We start from the raw sequence: 20,387 nt of genomic DNA, 5'->3' as shown, positions 1-20,387 counted from the left end.
GGGGAGGAGTTCTCACACGAAATGTTTATAGGAGGGCCTAAATATAGTGTCACCAAGAAGGGAAAAGTTTGTTTATTGAATTTTTTTATCAGGCTTGGCAAAAATGGCTATCTGGAAAACCAGAAAAAATAATAACCTTGTGGCTGGTCCAACAGATGTGGTGGGCGTGGTGAGGGGGATGTTGGGAGCACGGCTGAAGCTCAAATATTCTTATTATGGTTTGATTAATGATGCTGAAAAGTTTTGTGCAATACGGGGAATATCTGATGTCCTTTGTCGGATAAATGATGCTCAGCTGATTTTTAATTTTTAATGGTTGGTAATGATTCTAATTCTTATGACTTACTGTTCTTATAGTTTTTAGTTTTTTATTTTGTCTTACTATTTATGGAAATGTACAAAATTGTTTTTATCTTTTTGTTTTTATCTTGGTTTTATTGTTTTATCTAGCTGTCTTTTATATTTGAGTGTTTGTCCCTTTTTAGGATCTTTTAGAAACAGTATATATTTATTAACTTGTTAAATTATTTGCACATTATTTTAGTGATTTTATATATTGTTTCTGAAGTAGAGCTGTCTTCAGTGATTGAATAAAGGGGACATAAAATCTCTCTCTCTCTCTCTCTCTGTATTGATCTTAGAAACTCCTCAGGTTTCTGTTTTTAAGACCAAACTCGTGCAGGATCACGTCTCACCATCTCCTGTCCCCATCTCCTCACCACAACATTTGTCTCTGTCTCTCTTTCACACTCTCACACCTTCGTCCAGCTCAGTGCCAGGTACAGACACAACTCACCACACACACGCGCGCACACACACACACACACACATATACACACACACACGCATACACACACACGCATATATACACACACACACACGCACATACACACACGCATACACACACACGCATACACACACACACACGCATACACACACACACGCGCATACACACACAGAGACAGCAAGGCAGTCATTAGAAGCATTTTATCACTAATTTCAAATGGGAGTTTATACTTCAACCTGGAGATAAAACTGTACATAAGTTTTTCTGAGGTCTTACAGAGTGTGTTCTCGGTTTATTGATTGATTTAATGTCTGTGTGATTAGTGGATTTATTTGCTGTTTCTGTTTTAATTGATCTGTGCTTCTCTCTGAGCTGTGTGCTGCTGCTTCACTGCTCACATCTTCTGATGATTAAAATCTTCTTTCATCTCCGTCTCTTTCTCTCCATCTCTCTCTCCTCTTCTCCGTCTTTGTCTCTCTTTCTCCTTCTCCCCATCTCTCCGTCTGTCTCTCTCCATCTCTCTTTCCTTCTCTCCATCTCTCCTTCTCTCTGTCTCTCCTCTCTGTTTCCACCTTCTGCAGTTCCCTCGTGTTTGGAAAAATTGAGCTCAGTGGGCCGTGACCCCATGACCCCTGTGCCTTTGCTCATCAGCCCTGATCTTGATGCCTTCTGTGAACCTGTTTCTGCCCCTGCTGCTTTCTCAGACACCCCTGTTACCCCCCAAACTGCCCCAGTGACCCCCCCACACCTGGACCATGCTCTGAAATCTGCCCCGTCCACTCGCTCTTCACCTCTTTCTGCCTTTTTCACTTCTTCTGTTTCCTCTACTCCTTCCACTCGTTCTTCTCTCGTGTCCTCTCTCTCTGTCGCTCCTCGGCCTCCTGCTTCACTCTCAGGTATTTAAACTGATAAACACCACTCACCTTCTGTTCTGCAATTCTAATCCAATTCTAATCTCAACATAATCCACAATTTTATTAAATGTTATTATACCAGTGAAATAATATAATAAGAGAAATATATCATGAAAGATTGATGCCTCATGTTTGTTTATTTATTGATGGAGAGAGAAACTCCTTCAGCTCGAGATCTTCGTCAGAGTGAGAGAGCAGGAACCGCATGACCTCTGACCCTGACCTCTCACTCTGCAGATGTCCCCCTCATCTTGTCTCATGTTTTTCCTCTTCTCAGACTCGTCAGAGGCCGAGGCTCAGAGCGGCGAGGCTGTCTCTCAGTCCGTTCCTGCACATCGAGCTGATAAACAGAGGTGTGTGGCTCGGATTCTCAGCTGTGTTTCACTGTACTGTGTGTAGTGTGCTGTACTCAATCACTTCCTCAGCTCAGATGTTTGACGGTTATTATTGTGAAGAGAGCCCTGAGTCGCACTGCTAACTAATCCCACACGCACTAACGTTCAGACGCATGTCCAGAGTGTGTGTGGTACAGGGGTGAGCATTTACACTGAGATCAGCCAAGAAAGAAAACACAGGCATGTAGGAAGTGTGATCATGGTGAGTGTGTGTGCTGCTGATTGATCAGCTGATGGAACAGCCATCTGAAACCGAAACCTGGTACAGCGGTGGTCAATTAAATGAGGACGGTGTTTTATCTGACACACTGATCTGGTTATGGAGAACACACACACACTTCTGTTTTTCCTCTCTCTCTCTCTCTCTCACACACTCACACACACACACACACACACACACACACTTGTGAGCTTCACACTGACTGAACGAGTTCCTTCCACCTTACTCTCCTCCCTGTTCTCTCACTCCCACACTTCTAAGTGCACACTTCACTGTGTTATTGAAACACAGCCTCCTGAGCAGACTTTGTGACTGAAGCTTGAACATCCAGCTCCGGAAACGAACGCTCTTCTGTACCCAGGATGTTGTACACACAGGGCAGGAGGACGTTCATTCCAGTTCACCTGGAAAGAATCATTTGCCCTCTTTCGGTTTCTCCTCTCACTGATTCAGCTTTCCCTCTCCGTGTTCTTTCACTTCACTCCAGCTTCATGGTGTTTCATCCTGAGTTTCGAGGCTGGAGGATGTCCAAAGTTCCACAGTTACTAACAGCTGGGTGGAATTTTGTGTGTGTGTGTGTGTGTGTGTGTGTGTGTAGAGCAGATGATGAGGATCAGCTTTAGTGTCTGTGGTCTAAATTTACATACAAGACCCACTGCGGCGGTTCTCCTGCGATGCTAATGTCATTAGCATTCTGAGAGCATGAAGTCACTGCTCCTCTTCATGTCTATGTCATGAGAAACACGTTTCCAATCTGAAGCCACACGCACACAGGTCATTAAGATCACCTGACTGTAGTTTATGTATGAATGCATGAACTGATATATAAAGATGTTGGAGCCTCCTAGAAGGATGATCAGATCAGATTAGATCAGATCCCCCCGTCTTTATGAATGGTTTGTTCCAGTTTGACTGAGACAGACGGCTCCACTCCTCTTTTTTTACTTTTCTGTCCTTAAAAGTGTGAAACTTGTCCTTTATTTATGGATAAATTGCTGGATGTCAACCTGAGGAACAGGTCCCTCTGTCTGTCCCTCTGACTGTCTGCACAGACAGAACACCAAAGCGCAGTCCCTCTGTCTCACACCTACTCACACATTCTTCAGTTCCAGCATGCTAAAACTGCATGGTATGCATTTTTCACACACTTTGTCCTTTGACCTCTGACCCCTGTCTCTGTCCTTCAGTCTGGGGTCAGAGTGTGAGCTGAAAGCAAGAAAGTCTTCTGGACTTCCTGTATCGGAGGATGTGGTGGACGTTGAGACTCTCCCTCCTCCATGGCCTTTCTCTGTATCTGGGTCTGTGTCTCCCTCTCTGTCATCTGTCCCAGAGAGACAATTGGGGGGCATGTGGTGGGCAGAGCGTCCGCCTCTTGCAGAGGAGGAGCCAGACTTTACAGACGAGGACTTTAACACCGTGTGTGTGACGTCTCCACCTCTTAAAGGACTTGCAGGTGGAGATGAGAAGAAGAAAAGTCCACTTTCTCCAGACAAACTTTCAGCCACTGAGACAGTGTGTGGTAAAGGGGTTCCTGTCCCGACTCCAGTCACGCTCTTCATCACAGAGGATCACGAGGAGTCACCTGAACATGTGGAACCGAAGCAGGAACCTGTGAGTGAAACTGATCAGAACTGGTCTGATGAGGACAAAGTGACAATTACAGACAACATCATCATCTCACTGCTGAGGGCCGAGCGCGAGGATGAGGAACAGGCGGACCGAGATCACACTGCTGTGAGGGATGGCAGGTAAGTATCATAAAACACACACGTGTGTGTGTGTGTGTGTGTGAAGTGTTTGTGGGTGGGGCATGTGTAAAGGGGCAGAGTTTGTGTGTAGGTGGAGTTTGTTGAAGGGAACAGGGTTATTATGAGGGGTGGGCTTGTGAGTGGGGTGGAGTTTGAGGGAGGGGTTTAAACCTAACCTCAGTCGTGAAATGGGACCTTTGTGGCTCTTTTTAATTTTTTAATTTTTCTTATAAAACACAGCAGTTTCCCTGTGGGGACGGTCCATATGTCCTCATACTGTCAAAATCGTCAGAGTTTACTATCCTTGTGGGGACATTTGGTCCTCAGTAGTACACACACACACACACACACACACACACACGCATAGACTGAAGTCAAAAGATAATCTATGGTTTCCATGGCAACAGTGATGTGAAATTAGATCTGATTGTGGCGTTTGCATCCCGTTTTTCACTTCAGCACCTTACTGTCTCTCTGTCCGTCTGTCTGTCTGTCTGTTCATGTATGTACTCTAATTCTCTCTCTCTCTCTCTCTCTCTCTCTCTCTCTGTTTTGTAGCTTCAGTAAAATCTCTACAAATCGACTCAAAATCATCACTGACCTCCAAATCACAGAAGCTGAAACACACACCACTGAGGACACACACTCTGCAGAGACACACACTGAGGACACACACTCTGCAGAGACACACACTGAGGACACACACTCTGCAGAGACACACACTGAGGACACACACTCTGCAGAGACACACACTGAGGACACACACTCTGCAGAGACACACACTGAGGACACACAAGCCATGGACACACATGTCACAGACACACACACCACAGAAGCAAACATCACAGACACGCATGCTCCTGAGCCCCCCGGTGGTCAGAGTGAGACCCCTCTGTGGGCAGCGTTAGAGAGAGGGAGGGGTCAGAGAGACGCGCTGGATGTCAGCGAGGAGACACTCAGAAACCCCACACGTGGAGACGGAGAGAATAATGTGGACATTTTCACACGAGTGGAGGCAAGAACAGCGGGGTGAGAGTCTGTGTGTGTGTGTGTGTGTGTGTGTGTGTGTGTGTGTGTGTTATTACTGTGTCTGGGCTGTGATTTTGTTTTTAACCAAACACACTATCAGAGACCAGTGTGAGATTCTGGTGCTGTGGGTCAGACGTTCTGTCCGTGATGAGGTGCAGAACAAAAAGGAAATGGATCTGAATTTCACATTCACTTTGGTTTTAGTGCAGAATAAAACTGTACAAACCGCGAGCACTTCAGGCCCTGAGTGTACAGTGTGTGTTGTTATAACATTCACATTAACTCACGAGTGGAATGTTTACCACCAGGTAAGTGTGCGTTTTGGACCGAAACCAACATCATCACTGTGTTTCTGTCTCACAGTGGAGATAAAACCTCTGACTGTGCCCGAGACGTGCAGGAGCTCAACTCGGGAGAATTCCAGTCAACAGTACATAAACTAAAAGCTGTGATTATTGAGGAGAAGCTGGAATGTGATGCAACATCTCTGATACCATCAGCACCTCCTCCTCCAACATTAGCATTAGCTTCTCTGTTAACTGTTAATGACACAATGCAAAATATTAGCAATGTGGACAGAACAGATGCAGATTCAGAAGTCATTCATGAGGGTCCACTGTGGGCGAGTTTGGAGAACAAAGGAACGACGAACTGGAAGGAGGGAATACGTCCAGGTGAAACGGACACAGAACGGGTGAATCTGGAGGGAGGGTAAGATGGAGACGTCTCTGCTGCATGCAGTGTGTTCCTGAGTTTTTAGGACTTGCATGAGTTTAACATCTACTCTGTTTCAGAAGTGTTTTAATACCATTGAACTTTTCAAATGGAGAAAAAAGCAAATTTCACCAAACACACCTCTTTATTTTCCCCGTCACGCCACACCATGGCAGCCATATTGGATGGATGGTTGACAGCAAGAAGCAGGAGGAAATGGAAAACTTTCTGAACCAACAAGATGAAGAGATTAATCCTAGAATCGTCGGTTTTAGCACAGAGTCACGGAAGGAGTCGACGGAAAAGCTTGATGAAGATGAACCCATGAGGAAAATTCAGAAGCCAAATGATGGAAATAAAGTTTCAGAGGAAGAACCATCACCTCCTGAGGATCAGGGCTTTGTTTCTGAGAAGGAAGAGACGTGTTCAGACCCTTCAGGCCTCATGAAAGGGATAATTGGTGCTTTCTATAAAGGGTAAGTGTGAGAGAAAATGGAGGAACTCTCCTGCATCTGCTTGGATCATAAGATATTGGAGTATTTCCATGAGAGTATGGAATGCGTGTAAGGTCTATTAGTTCATGTCTGACATCCACTTTGTTTCTTATGGTGATTTCCATTTTCTCTGAACTTGCTTGTTCTCCAGTTATGAGACGGTGACGTCCATGCTGATGCAGCCGAATCCTACAGAATCTGACAATCCTGAAGACACAGAATGTGGCAACCAAGAGTTTGAAATCCTTCCACCGGAGCCCTTTTGTGATACAAACCTGATCAAAGCTACAAAAGAAGTTACAGTGGAACATTACAAGGCCCCAGTGATTAAAGAAGGCATTTCCACTCAAACTTCCTGTGAGGAAGCAAGTCATGTGACATTGGGTTCAGAGCTTTCAGGACGGAGCCTTGTGGATTGCTTGAGGTTGGCTGCCTCAGAGATAGAAAGAGAAGCAGAGTCTATAAAAAACAAACCAGAAGCTGAAACAGGCCTCGGTAACAGAATGGTACGCAAGGTAAAGATAAGCAAAGAGAAATCCTCAAGTGTAGGAGGCCAAACCTGGAAAAATGAACAACAACCTAAAGCAACTGAGAGCTCAGAACTGATTATTGAGAAGTCCAGAAAATCATCTCCAACTCCAGAAACTAATACAAGTCCAGAAAATAATAATAATGCACCGGGTCTTTACTCCACTGAGGATGTTCCACTTCTAAAAGGAGCCAATTCTGATGACAAAGGAAGTGAAGAACACTTAAAGAATGTTAATGAGCAACCTGGAGAACTTAAACCAGATCTCCAGAAGAAGGAGACATACATGAGTCCGTTGTTATTGTCTGAACCTGGAGAGGAGGAGCTGGAGTTTGAAAAGGGGCAAGAGGATGTAGGGACCGTGTGGCTTGCTGAGCTCTATATGGATGAAGGGTAAGTGCATGAGGCAGTGTTTAGTGGCTTCATGTTGGTAAATTGAAGTTTTAAGACACACCAGTCTACAGCTTTCTTGAACTGAAGTTACACCAGTTTTTGCTTGTCCAGTTGTGGCAGATTGGCGTTTCGTATTGTTGATGGCGAGTGTCTGAAGTTTGCTGTTATGCAAAAGAATTAGAGCTTCATTTCTACGTTGCTGCAGTGGAATATGCTTCAAAACTGCTTCTTGTGGTGTGATTGAAAATAAACTGCATGTTTGTACACTTGTCCTGTAAAATAATCTGTGAACTTGGGAAGATGCAGAACTATTGAGGTGTGTATTGCACTTTCAGTTTTCTGCTGAGAACATCATGGCTGCTGGTGTCTGACTTTATGACCTGGAATTGCAGTGATTTTGGCCGCTCAGTGGTTGCAGATTGATTTTGAAACTGAATTTGAAGAGTCTGAACTTCTGTTGTTGCCCAATGCCATAAGTACAACACAGTTTAGAAACATGGTGTTGGTAGTACCACGCCTGCATCACTCATTAATGAGCTAATGTGAATCGACATACTTTCATACTTTCTCATATCCGATCAGACGCCATAAAACCCAGTAGATGCAGTTTTTTATGACACTGACATCCAACAAAATGCTAATGTAAGTATGGAGTTTCTCTGGGCTGAAAAGCAGAAGTCGGTCATGTGACCTAAATCACAGTAATCTTCATTTTGCTGACTGTAGATGTTGGGGGGGGGGGGGGGGACAGGAAGTGAACTTTCTGGTAGAGCATCAAAACACCATCCATGATAGATTGAGTTGAGATTTTGCTTTTGATCCCCTAAATGTAGCGCTCATGGACAATAACTCTGGTTATTTTGGTTAATCAGCACATTGTTGAATGAAAGCAGTTATTCTGCGCTACAGAGTAAAAGATCAGAATAAAAATGTGTAGGTTCTTAAAGCTGAGAAGTGCTTGTGTCTGCATGCTGCATGTTTATAATGAGTGCATAGGAGATGCCATGTTTGTGATGGCATTCCTCACTGGTGTCTCATTTCTCACAGAGCGACAGAATCACCAGCATCGAACGAGATCATCAACACAAAGCCTGTATCAGGGTTACAGAAAACTCAAGCTGAGGAAAAAAATCCTCCACAAGTTGCAAAAGATGCAAAACCTCATGAAACAAGTCAGAAAGGAGCTTCAGTGCAGGAAGTTGAGCAGAATGTTCCGTCTGGTTCCACAGCTATTGTTCTACCACAGCACAACACAAATGAAGGAAGTGGAAGTCAGAATGAGGAACCGATGAGGGAAAGTACGATTCCTCCATCAGAGTGCAATAACAAAGTCAACACACAGGCTGAACTCGCTGTACCTCAAGCATGGAACGAACATCTCATTGAAGTCCCAGCATCAGATCTCTTAAAGAGCAAAACAGTAACATATCAGTCAAGTGATATCAAGCCATCTTTAGAAACAGATAAGAAAAAGCCAGTTGAAGTCAAAGAACCTTTAGGAACAGGAAAAGATCAGCCAAATCAAATTAAACAAGCCTTAGATCCAGCCAAAGATAAACCAGATCATGTCAGTAGACCTTTAGGAACATCTAAGGATCAGACAGATGATGGCAGTAGATCTTTAGAAATGGCTAAAGAACTGGGAGAAGGCATCAAGAGATCATTAGAAGCAGATACAGAACAGCCAGATGATGTAAAAGCTAAAGATCAACAAGGTGATGCTAACACATGTTTAAGAACAGCAAAAGATCAGCAAGATTATGTCAAAAGACCAAAAGGACGAGAAAGCACCAGTAAATTTTTAGGAAGCGTGAAAGAAAAACTAGAGGATGCTCAACGATCTTCAGGAATTGCAAAGGAACAGCCAGATGATGATGGCCAAAAATCTTTAGGAACAGTGAAAGAAGAGCAAAAGAAGGTCAAAAGATCTTTAGGAGATACTAAAAAAACCCCAGATGATACTAACGTGTGTTCATTACGAAACGATCAGCCAGATGATGCCAAAAGAGCAGCTAAAAACCAGGTCGATGACATTCAGAGACCTTTAGGAACAGTGATGGAACAGCCAGATGTCAGTAGATCTGTAGGAACAGAGAAAGAACAGTTAGATGATGTCAAAGTTGGATCACATAAAAACATTTCTCCAGGTAGCTCAGTGGTACCACAGCCTGTGCTTTCACTTCAGCATGAAGAATCACCTGACTCTCTTACTAAAACTACTGAAGAACCTTCTGCTGTGTCCGAGGAGAGTTTCCTGCTGGAGAAGATTCACCAAATGGCAGAGGACACTGACACATCACCATCGTCTGATCCGGTTCCGGTTTCTCGGCCCAGGAAGCATCTTGTCCCTTCCAAGTCTGACTTTGATCTTCCTCCAACACCTCCACTTCAGGACAGAGTCTGCGCTACATCACCAGAACAGAATGAACTTCCTGCTTCAGAGGTCATTGTGACAAATGACCTTCGGATGGCAGTGACCTCTGTAGAACCCACTGTAGATGCTGCTGAGCTTCACACTGATGGAACAGAGATGTGTAAAAGCCAAAACGAGCGGGCCATGGAGTTAGAGGATGAGAGAAAAGAGGCAGTAAATGGAAAAGCTTCCAATGAAACTTTAGAACAAGAAAATGTTCCAGCCGACAGAGTTAGCGCTGAGAGCGAGCTTGATGAGGTTCAGATAGGAACGTTGAAACCTGCTCCAGTCTCCGATGATCTGTAAGTGGAATAAGAACAGCTGCATTAAATAAATATAACTTCAAGAGAATTAATCAGTATTCACTAATTTGTTCAAAGCTGTTTTTAACACATTTTAACAGTTTATAGTTAAATTTAATGTTGTGGAACATCAGAGAGACAAATTGTGTAAGAGCTGAGAGAAACAGTATTTCCCTCACCCCCCCAAAAAAAACAAAACCCATAGCTTGTTATTTTGCCAAGAAACTGGAAAGTGTAAACTCGTCTGTCCTCAGAACTTTCCTGAGTTGGGAAACTTTAACCGTCCCAAAGCCCTGATAACTGAGACGACTTCCATACACATCATCTCCTAATAAAAATTTCAGAACATCAACAATTATAAGAATTATTTTGTTAACACATTTTAAAATTCTGTTTATTATTGGTGGTAGGTTATGTGGAGCGTCCGCTGTACACATCCCTGTGTCTGAGCTGTTACTATAGAAACAATAATGCATTAGAGCGAGCACATTAATCTAAACCTGCTGTTCATGTTCCAGCCGGAACTACCTGTACTGTTCTTCAGAATTAATTCACACCTTCTGACCAATTAGATTTGAGCATTCAACTCTGCTGTGGTATAATGGTGTGTGTGTGTGTGTGTGTGTGTGTGTGAGGATGGGGAAGTAAAATGCTCTCCGGTTGTGTTACAGGTGCAAGTTCCTTGGTGAAGATTCCTCTCATTTAGGAGCCTCGGGATCTGTGTTAAAGGTGGAAAGTGAAAGTGCCGTGACGGAGAACGAGGTCCGAACCTCTGCATGTGAGGAATCGGTGAAGGCATCGCCGGCTGTCTTGCCTCACAGCAAGAAGAAAAACATCCCTCCAGCAGTCACTCTACAGGAAGTCAGACATGACATGTCAACACCTGAACAGGTTAAGAATGTGACGAATAATCTATTATCTGGTGGAACAATCTAGTGCCCCATTGTGTTCCGTTCAGGAGGAGGAGGCGCCCTAAGGAGGCAGCATTATTGTGCTTCCTAGATAAAGTCTGGAAGGCAGCTTCAGGATGCCTGTGTTAGCCAACTTAGTACTTTCTGAAATGTTCAGGTCTCTCTGTCTATCTCCCTGTCTGTCTGTCCATCTGTCTGTGTGTCTGTCTGTAGGTGGTGTCTCCCCTCCCGAGCCCCGCCCTAGTGAGCAGCAGTCAGTCATTGTTGCAGTGGTGTCAGGAAGTCACCCAGGACTACAGAGGCGTGAAGGTGACGAACTTCAGCACATCCTGGAGGAACGGCCTGGCCTTCTGCGCCATCCTGCATCACTTCCACCCAGACAAGATGTCAGTCACTCAACACACCAACTCAACACACCTCTACACAGTTTTACACATCATAACACACCTCTACACAGTTTTACACATCATAACACACCTCAGCACGACTCAACAGGGCTCTACACACCTCGACACACGTGGACATTTGAATGTATCTGAAAAGGCCTTAACGTAGACTCACGCCTGGCCACACCTGAACACACTGGAACAGACCTGAACCTAAACATACAGGACACACCTCAACACACATCTGCATAAAACATTCAGCTGTGTTAACCTCTGACTTTTTCAGTGACTTTGATGCCCTGGAACCTCAAGATATAAAGCTGAATAACAAGAGGGTGAGTAAACATCTGTCTGTCTGTCTGTCTGTCTGTCTGTCTGTCTGTCTGTCTGTAGTGTAGTGCTCTTTGACCCCTCATGGTGTCTGTCTGCTGTCTGTACTGTGTGTCAGGCTTTTGATGGGTTCTCAGAGTTGGGGATCTCCCGGCTGTTGGACCCTTCTGATCTGGTTCTGCTGTCGGTTCCGGATCGGCTCATGGTGATGACGTACCTGAGTCAGATCCGATCGCACTTCTCAGGTCAGAACCTCAGTGTGCTACAGTTAGAGAAGAACAGCAATGAGTCCAGCTATGCCATCTCCCAGCCAGACCAAACCAACAGCGTGGACACACAGGGGGGAGAGGGAGCAACCAACGGGGCTCTGATCCCCCCACCCCGGACCAAACGAGCAGAAAAGGGGGATGAGACGAGGATGGATGGAGGAGTGCAGACTCCAGTAGCACCACCGCGGCACAAACAGCAGGAGGACAGAGAACACAGTGAGGTGAGAACAGTGATTATATATTCACGAACAAAATGGTGCCGTTCGATGCCACTGGCCTCATTTCTCAATTTTTAGTAAAGCTGTGTTTAAACATTTGTGTAAACGAAACCAAACAAAAAGTTTCCATCAGATTTTCAAAAGTTTCAGACGTGCTGATTTTCATCATACTTGCGTGTAAATATTGATGAATATCAATCACCTGGGCGGCACGGTGGTGTAGTGGTTAGTGCTGTCGCCTCACAGCAAGAAGGTCCGGGTTCGAGCCCCGTGGCCGGCGAGGGCCTTTCTGTGTGGAGTTTGCATGTTCTCCCCGTGTCTGCGTGGGTTTCCTCCGGGTGCTCCGGTTTCCCCCACAGTCCAAAGACATGCAGGTTAGGTTAACTGGTGACTCTAAATTGAGCGTAGGTGTGAATGTGAGTGTGAATGGTTGTCTGTGTCTATGTGTCAGCCCTGTGATGACCTGGCGACTTGTCCAGGGTGAACCCCGCCTTTTGCCCGTAGTCAGCTGGGATAGGATCCAGCTCGCCTGCGACCCTGTAGAACAGGATAAAGCGGCTACAGATAATGAGATGAGATGAGATGAGATTTAGGTGCATATATATTTGGACACTGACACAAATTTTGTTTTTTTACCTGTTTACTGAAACATTCAGGTTATAATTATATAATGGACATGGACATAAAGTCCAGACTTTCAGCTTTCATTTGAGGGTATCCACGTTAAAATTGGATGAAGGGTTTAGGAGTTTCAGCTCCTTAACATGTGCCACCCTGTTTTTAAAGGGACCAAAAGTAATTGGACAATTGACTCAAAGGCTATTTCATGGGCAGGTGTGGGCAATTCCTTCGTTATGTAATTCTCAATTAAGCAGATAAAAGGCCTGGAGTTGATTTGAGGTGTGGTGCTTGCATTTGGAAGATTTTGCTGTGAAGAAAACATGCGGTCAAAGGAGCTCTCCATGCAGGTGAAACAAGCCATCATTCAGCTGTGAAAACAGAAAAAACCCATCCGAGAAATTGCTACGATATTAGGAGTGGCAAAATCTACAGTTTGGTACATCCTGAGAAAGAAAGAAAGAAAGAAAGAAAGAAAGAAAGAAAGAAAGCACTGGTGAACTCATCAATGCAAAAAGACCTGGACGCCCACAGACGACAACAGTGGTGGATGATCGCAGAATAATTTCCATGGTGAAGAGAAACCCCTTCACAACAGCCAACCAAGTGAACAACACTCTCCAGGAGGTAGGCGTATCAATATCCAAATCTACCATAAAGAGAAGACTGCATGAAAGTAAATACAGAGGGTTCACTGCACGGTGCAAGCCACTCATAAGCCTCAAGAATAAAAAGGCTAGATTGGACTTTGCTAAAAAACATCTAAAAAAGCCAGCACAGTTCTGGAAGAACATTCTTTGGACAGATGAAACCAAGATCAACCTCTACCAGAATGATGGAAAGAAAAAAGTATGGCGAAGGCGTGGTACAGCTCATGATCCAAAGCATACCACATCATCTGTAAAACACGGCGGAGGCAGTGTGATGGCTTGGGCATGCATGGCTGCCAGTGGCACTGGGTCACTAGTGTTTATTGATGATGTGACACAGGACAGAAGCAGCCGGATGAATTCTGAGGTATTCAGAGACATACTGTGTGCTCAAATCCAGCCAAACTGATTGGTCGGCGTTTCATAATACAGATGGACAATGACCCAAAACATAAAGCCAAAGCAACCCAGGGGTTTATTAAAGCAAAGAAGTGGAATATTCTTGAATGGCCAAGTCAGTCACCTGATCTCAACCCAATTAAGCATGCGTTTCACTTGTTAAAGACTAAACTTCAGACAGAAAGGCCCACAAACAAACAGCAACTGAAAACCGCTGCAGTAAAGGCCTGGCAGAGCATTAAAAAGGAGGAAACGCAGCGTCTGGTGATGTCCATGAGTTCAAGACTTCAGGCAGTCATTGCCAACAAAGGGTTTTCAACCAAGTATTAGAAATGAACATTTTATTTACAATTATTTAATTTGTCCAATTACTTTTGAGCCCCTGAAATGAAGGGATTGTGTTTAAAAAATGCTTTAGTTCCTCACATTTTTATGCAATCATTTTGTTCAACCCACTGAATTAAAGCTGAAAGTCTGAACTTCAACTGCATCTAAGTTGTTTTGTTCAAAATTCATTGTGGTAATGTACAGAACCAAAATTAGAAAAATGTTGTCTCTGTCCAAATATTTATGGACCTAACTGTATATTATTAAATGTAGTGTCCCTGTGTAGAAATGTTGCAAAGCAGGATTTAATTTTTTTGTCTTCAGGAGGCGAGTAAAAGTGAGGAGAAACATCCAGCAGCAGATGGAAACATGACGCACACAGGTAACTCTGACATTGCAACTCATTACAGAATAATAAACTCACTTCCTGTTGTGTTCCATTTCAGTAAGAACACTAATTAGTGATTAACCGCAGTGTTTGGGACACAGCCACATCCCAACTGAATCATTCATCAGTGTGATGTTTTGGAACTTTCTGTTTATAGAATCACCTGAAACTGCAGATGAGGAACCGACGGTCAGTTACACACTCACACTGTCTCATTCTCACACTGTCTCACTGTGTCTCTCTCTCTCTCACTCTGTCTCACTCTCAATTCCTCACACTGTCCATGTATTTTTCACTAAATCGAACCTGTTTGTCTCTTTTTTTCCTGTTTTGTGTCTTGTTTGTATTTGTCACTGTATTTCTCGTTCTGTCTCTTTCTCTCCCTCTGTATGTGTCTCTCTGTCCCACTCCTTCTCTGTCTCTTTCTCTGTTGATTGTGTGTGTGTGTGTGTGTGTGTGTGTGTGTGTGTGGGTCAGTGTCTGCAGGACACCAGTCAGTATGTGGTGAATGAGATGAAGGCTCTGGAGCTCGAGCAAAAACACATCGACACCCGAGCAGCAGTGGTAGAGCGCAGACTGAGACGCATCATGGAGACAGGTGGGACACAGTGAGACAGGTGGGACACAGTGAGACAGGTGGGACACAGTGAGACAGGTGGGACACAGTGAGACAGGTGGGACACAGTGAGACAGGTGAGAGGTGAGACAGTAAATTCAGAACTGTAGTAAAAATGTGTTAACTCACAGGACAAACAGGGGGTGCTGAAGAGCTGCTTCAGAGAATAAAACACTGCTACAGTAGTGTGTGTGTGTGTGTGTGTGTGTGTGTGTGTGTGTGTGTGTGTGTAGGCAGTGATGAGGAGCACGAGGAGAAGCTGATACAGGAGTGGTTCACACTGGTCAATAAAAAGAACGCTTTGATCAGGAGGCAGGACTACCTTGAGAGTCTGTAAGGGCATACACACGCGCGCACACAAACGCACACACCACGCACATTACTGTTGATTGCTTGATTACTTGGTGTGTGTGTGTGTGTGTGTGTGTGTGTGTGTGTGTGTGTGTGTGTGTGCGCAGGCACGAGGAACAGGACTTGGAGAGGAGGTTTGAACTGCTGACCCGAGAGCTCAGAGCCATGATGGCTGTTGAAGGTAAAACACATGGGTTTGCTCAAGACATGCTCTGAAACTAATGTACCTGACATGTGGTGTCCACATTTAACTTTACTGTGTGTGTGTGTGTGTGTGTGTGTGTGTGTGTGTGTGTGTGTGTGTGTGTGTGTGTGTGTGTGTGTGTGTCAGACTGGCAGAAGAGTGAAGCTCATCAGCGTCGTGAAGCGCTTCTCCTGCAGGAACTCGTCTCTTTGGTCAATCAGCGTGATGAGTTAGTCAGAGACATGGACACCAAGGAGAGAAGGTGAGACACACGCACACTCATGCTACAGATGGTTTGTGTGCTACAGTGTTTTCATTATATTTGAATTTTTGTAAACTGTGCAGGGCGCTGGAGGAGGACGCTCGGCTGGAGAGAGGTTTAGAGCTCAGACGCCTGAAGTACAGCAACAAGGAGAAGTGTGTACTGCAGTAGAGACACAGCATCCTCACACACTCTCCAACGCGTGTGTGTGTGTGTGTGTGTGTGTGTGTGTGTGTGTGTGTGTGTGTGTGTGGGGAGAATTGTGTATCGGAGCTGTCGGTTCATCACAGTGCAGCAGCACCACTCCAACTTCACCATATCAGAACACAGCAGTGCATTCTGGGTAACTCCACGCTGATATCCACTCGATCCCTCATCTTACACACTCGAGCTGAGAGAGCAACTAACAGCCTGAAAACGGTCAAAGGTTCAGGGGAAGCAGACGAAGGGGACGTGTGAAACACAGATATGTGGAATTTTTGGATGTAGATGTGACCTCTGACCTTCAAGAGCAACTCCATGTGTAATCATACAGTCTGGCATGGGTCAAACCGGACATCAAAGCACATCACTGACAATGACATCGTCGTCGTCATCATCACAATGAGGAGCTGCACTTTAAAGTGTCATTTCATTTTAATCTTCATCCTGTACTGAGTGAAAAAAGGTGAAGGCTGGATTCTGCTGGGGTTCGAATGTTACAGTACAAATAAAATACAAATATCATCTTCCTAAATTGGCCGAATAATTGTGGTAAATAATTAGTATTTTCATACAGTGGGGTAAATAAATATTCAACACAAGCATTTTCTATTAACTATATTTCCAGTGCAGCTATTCACATGAAATATTGAGCAGATGTTCGTATTAACATAAAAAACCTCCACAGAAAAATAAATCGTAATTTTCCAATCCATGAAAATGTGGAATGATGGGGGGGGGGAGTATTGAACACACGAACTGAACTGGATTTAACACTCGGTGGTGAAGCATTTGTTTGCTTCCTGTATGAAGAAATTCATCTCTCGGAGTTCAGGTGGGATTTTAGCTCCGTCTTCTACACCAACAGTCTTGACATGAAGTCATGATCTCCAACTCATCCTTCAGATGTTCTTCTGGGTTTCAGTGTGCTGAGTGACTGGGCTGTTCCAACACCTTTATTTTCTTCCTGTGGAACCAATTGAGCATCTCCTTAGCAATGCGTTTTGGATCGTTCTGATGGAAAGTCCATCCATGTCTCATCATTGTCTTCCTAGTGGATGGCAACAGCTTCTTCAGGGTTTCCAGTCCATGACTCCATTCATTTTCTCTTTGATAATTTGGGTTCTGATGGTACCATGAGAAGAGAACCAGCCCCATACCATGATGCTCCACCTCTGAACTTTACTGTTGGTGTGATATTTTTATGCAGACCCAAACATGGCGCTTTGAAAAGTTTGATATTTTGTCTTGTCTGAGCACACTGTATTCTTCCAGTAATCTACAGGCTTCTCCAAATGTTCTGTAGCAAACTGTAAACGTGTCTTTTCTTCAGTAAAGGAGTCTTCTGGGGTGGCGGAGAGAGAATGGAGACTGTGGCTGTGGAATGAACTGCCTGTTGTTTTCTCCGTGACCATTGTACCCGCTGCTTCCAGATCTTTCTCAACTTCTTTTCAAGTGGTCTTCAGTTCTTGGGCTTCTCTACTGACTAATGTGCCGACTGTCCAGTCAGTGAATCTGATGAGGCGCTCCTGTGTGTGCCCAGGTGATGATTGAGTGATGTTCCTTTCACTGACAGATTAAAGGCCATGATGGAGCTGGTAGGAACCTGCATGAGTGGAGAAACCCATCGGTATCCGGTGCCACTGCTGTGCCGCTCTACAGTCTGATAGTGAAGGTCCTGGGAGAGCGCTTTGCTTCGATGCATCATGAGCTGTTTCTTGTGTTACAGCTTGCTGACAGATGATTGATTGTTTTGTTCAGAGGTGCATCCCTTTCCACAGAGTTGAAGTCTGAACCGACCAACATGTACGAACCCACGGCCTCAATCTCGCACAGGGAGGAGAACTAATCAGTGCAATGAGCTGGTTTGGTGTTTTTTCTTACTGAGTTCAATTATTTTTTTCTCCCTGTAATTCCACTTGATTGCACAGAACTTTGGATTGGAAGATTATGGTTTCTTAACCTATGTAATTTTTTTTTTTTATGTCTGGTTTACATTTCATGTGAAGAGCCACGTTAGAAACATGTTTAATAAAACAACTCTTGATGTGTTAAATACTTATTTCCCCCACTGTGTTAATAATAATAATAATAATAATAATAATAATAAATGTAATTTTGTTTTATTATTATTATTATTATTATTATTATTATTATTATTATTATTATCACACAGCTGCTGAAGCTAATGTTTGTGATTATTTTTCAAGTGTAAAAGTTTTTTTTTATTGGATGAGTTCTGTCAGTGAAATGCAGTTTGTGTTAAAGTTGATTGATCATAAAAACATTAATCTTTATAAATCTATTGAATGTATTGCTTGATGCTGTTATTAATCACGCAGTGCCTTTCACGTTTGATACCTTTGACATTTTACCAAATACTGAACTGTTTTTGTGTGTTTTGAATGTATTTATATTTGTATTTTGTAGTGATTTGACTATCATTTGTTTTCCATCAGTATTCCTTTAATTTAAAGTTTAAGAGAAGAAATTTATTTCGTAATGATAATTATAAAGCATATTTGAGTGTGTTGTAAAATATTGTTTTAATAGATTTCACTGCTGTTTTATAGAAACAAAAAAAAACATGTTAAATATTAATTCTACCCTTTATATTATCTTGATAAAAGTTTTTATTTTCTGGGTGATGTGCTCAGAGAGTAAAGCTTGACTCTGATTGGTTACTCTAATGACCAATCAGTGGACTGTCCTTTAATTAAAGAGGAAGTGAATCACATGACCGTGTTAATGACTGTCCATTTTTATCCTGTTTTAATTAATAAAGTTTGATCCTGCTTCAATAATCTGACTTTATTATTTTACTTATTTAATGTGTTTTCTCAGATTTGTTCTGACATTCTGTAAAGTCATAGCATCATCCATTAAAGCCAGGCGGCCTTTTGAGTTCATAAAATTGGTGAAATTTAGTTCCGTCTGAAATGTGGTCATTGTGATATCTGTTTATTTCTGTAATATCTCTCAAAATATCAGGCCATTCTGTTGCTGGGAAGTTATTTAATTTGAGGGGATTAAAGCAAATAATGTGCATGAAATCGCTCGCTTGGCGCAGTCAAGCAGACAGAGGAAGTCCGTGTGCGCATGCGCAGGTTTACCTTCTTCTTTTGGGTTTTACAGCAGCTGGCATCCACAGTGTTGCATTACTGCCATCTACAGGTTTCCCTTTGAGCGTGCACTGACAGTTCCATCATTCTGTCACTAAACGAACAGCTGATCACACCGAGGTGCTCGCTGAGCGCCCATATTTATTAGTTTGGTCCTGCGTTTCCTTTCCTTCATATGGAGCACTTGCATGTGACGTCACAGCCGATCCAGATTGTGACAGACGCCATCGTGTCGGTCAAACGCCATATTCCGCCTTCTACTTCTACTTCTGGTTCTACTTCTGCTTTTACTTCTACCTTTTCTTCTGGAAAACCCTACTATATACAATTCTACTACAACGGCTGCGGCTACAAGCTCTCCCTACCTGTGCACGTTTTTTATGTTTTTTGTGTGTATTTTTGCGTGTTGTTCGTCTGTACCAGACTTCAATATCCACTACAACTGTATGGACTTACTGGACATTGGTTTCCAGCAGAAAATGATGGTTTGTAGCGATTTCCATCGCATGCACAACATTCCGGACGAGAAAAAAAAAAATTCTCCGTGGATTGTTATCGGAAGCAAAGCGAATGAGGCGGCGTCGGGAGCCGAAGCAAAAGCGAGGCTACAGGCAGAGCCGGCCTGTTGACTAAGCTCAGAAAACAGCTACTCAAACCTCCACTGCCAAGCCTCTACCTCTCCAACGCCAGATCCATGTAAACAACACGGACGATTTGGAATTACCTTATTCTATTCTATAATCGGCTGGTCAGTGCTATACTCAATACTTAAGTGACTTACCCATCCAGTGAGGATCATTTTCTTGTTTACAAGATGCCACATCTGAGTCGCTGACAAATCCTGAATTTCTGTAAAGATAACTGTGCAGAGATTTATAAGCACGCAGTGCTTCACCACTGAACAGCGAGGGAAAGTTAATGAGGTAATCATACACGTCCGGGTATTGAGGTATTTCACTCACGTGACCAAGTCATGTGACGCTGTCATTTTGGACGGCACGGCTCGAATCAGTTTGAATGCGAGGAAGGCGACAAACGAAAAACATAAAAGAAAAAGGAGCGAGATGCAGAAAACACCTTCACTATCCAGCGACGTAGGGCATTTACAGGGCGAGCAGAGGGAGAGGGATTTGCAAAAATTGAGGTTAGCAGGCTTGGAGAACAACGTTTACCTGCTTCCACCAGGATTGTTCACTGACAGCTAAGGTTTGTTCACA

The 20,387-nt window shown here is 43.7% G+C and overlaps 1 protein-coding gene across 10 annotated transcripts in view; it reads left to right on the top strand.

Annotated features, from left to right (window-relative positions):
* ehbp1l1b (EH domain binding protein 1-like 1b) overlaps positions 1 to 18,852 on the top strand; it is a 37,027-nt gene extending 18,175 nt beyond the window's left edge. For 4 of the 10 annotated variants that reach the window (XM_060908494.1, XM_060908498.1, XM_060908497.1 and 1 more), the window contains 20 exons: positions 642 to 779; positions 1,979 to 2,054; positions 3,504 to 4,064; positions 4,623 to 5,093; positions 5,457 to 5,804; positions 5,984 to 6,283; positions 6,453 to 7,223; positions 8,271 to 9,938; positions 10,610 to 10,829; positions 11,063 to 11,235; positions 11,522 to 11,570; positions 11,684 to 12,055; positions 14,371 to 14,428; positions 14,592 to 14,623; positions 14,912 to 15,032; positions 15,284 to 15,383; positions 15,509 to 15,582; positions 15,733 to 15,847; positions 15,931 to 16,002; positions 17,382 to 18,852. In XM_060908494.1, the coding sequence (XP_060764477.1) occupies positions 642 to 779; positions 1,979 to 2,054; positions 3,504 to 4,064; positions 4,623 to 5,093; positions 5,457 to 5,804; positions 5,984 to 6,283; positions 6,453 to 7,223; positions 8,271 to 9,938; positions 10,610 to 10,829; positions 11,063 to 11,235; positions 11,522 to 11,570; positions 11,684 to 12,055; positions 14,371 to 14,428; positions 14,592 to 14,623; positions 14,912 to 15,032; positions 15,284 to 15,383; positions 15,509 to 15,582; positions 15,733 to 15,847; positions 15,931 to 16,002; positions 17,382 to 17,436 (5,774 nt within the window). In that variant the 3' untranslated portion in view covers positions 17,437 to 18,852. Of the gene's footprint in view, positions 1 to 641; positions 780 to 1,238; positions 1,684 to 1,978; positions 2,055 to 3,503; positions 4,065 to 4,622; positions 5,094 to 5,456; positions 5,805 to 5,983; positions 6,284 to 6,452; positions 7,224 to 8,270; positions 9,939 to 10,609; positions 10,830 to 11,062; positions 11,236 to 11,521; positions 11,571 to 11,683; positions 12,056 to 14,370; positions 14,429 to 14,591; positions 14,624 to 14,911; positions 15,033 to 15,283; positions 15,384 to 15,508; positions 15,583 to 15,732; positions 15,848 to 15,930; positions 16,003 to 17,381 lie in introns of those variants that run through there. The other 6 variants (XM_060908495.1, XM_060908500.1, XM_060908496.1 and 3 more) reach the window with 6 other exon arrangements.
* Positions 18,853 to 20,387: the final 1,535 nt, after the last annotated feature.

This window comes from Neoarius graeffei, chromosome 25 (genome assembly GCF_027579695.1).
Source record: "Neoarius graeffei isolate fNeoGra1 chromosome 25, fNeoGra1.pri, whole genome shotgun sequence".
In the NCBI taxonomy this organism is placed as follows: domain Eukaryota; kingdom Metazoa; phylum Chordata; class Actinopteri; order Siluriformes; family Ariidae; genus Neoarius; species Neoarius graeffei.
Note: the sequence above shows the minus strand (reverse complement) of the source record. Positions and strands in the feature narration are given on the sequence as shown.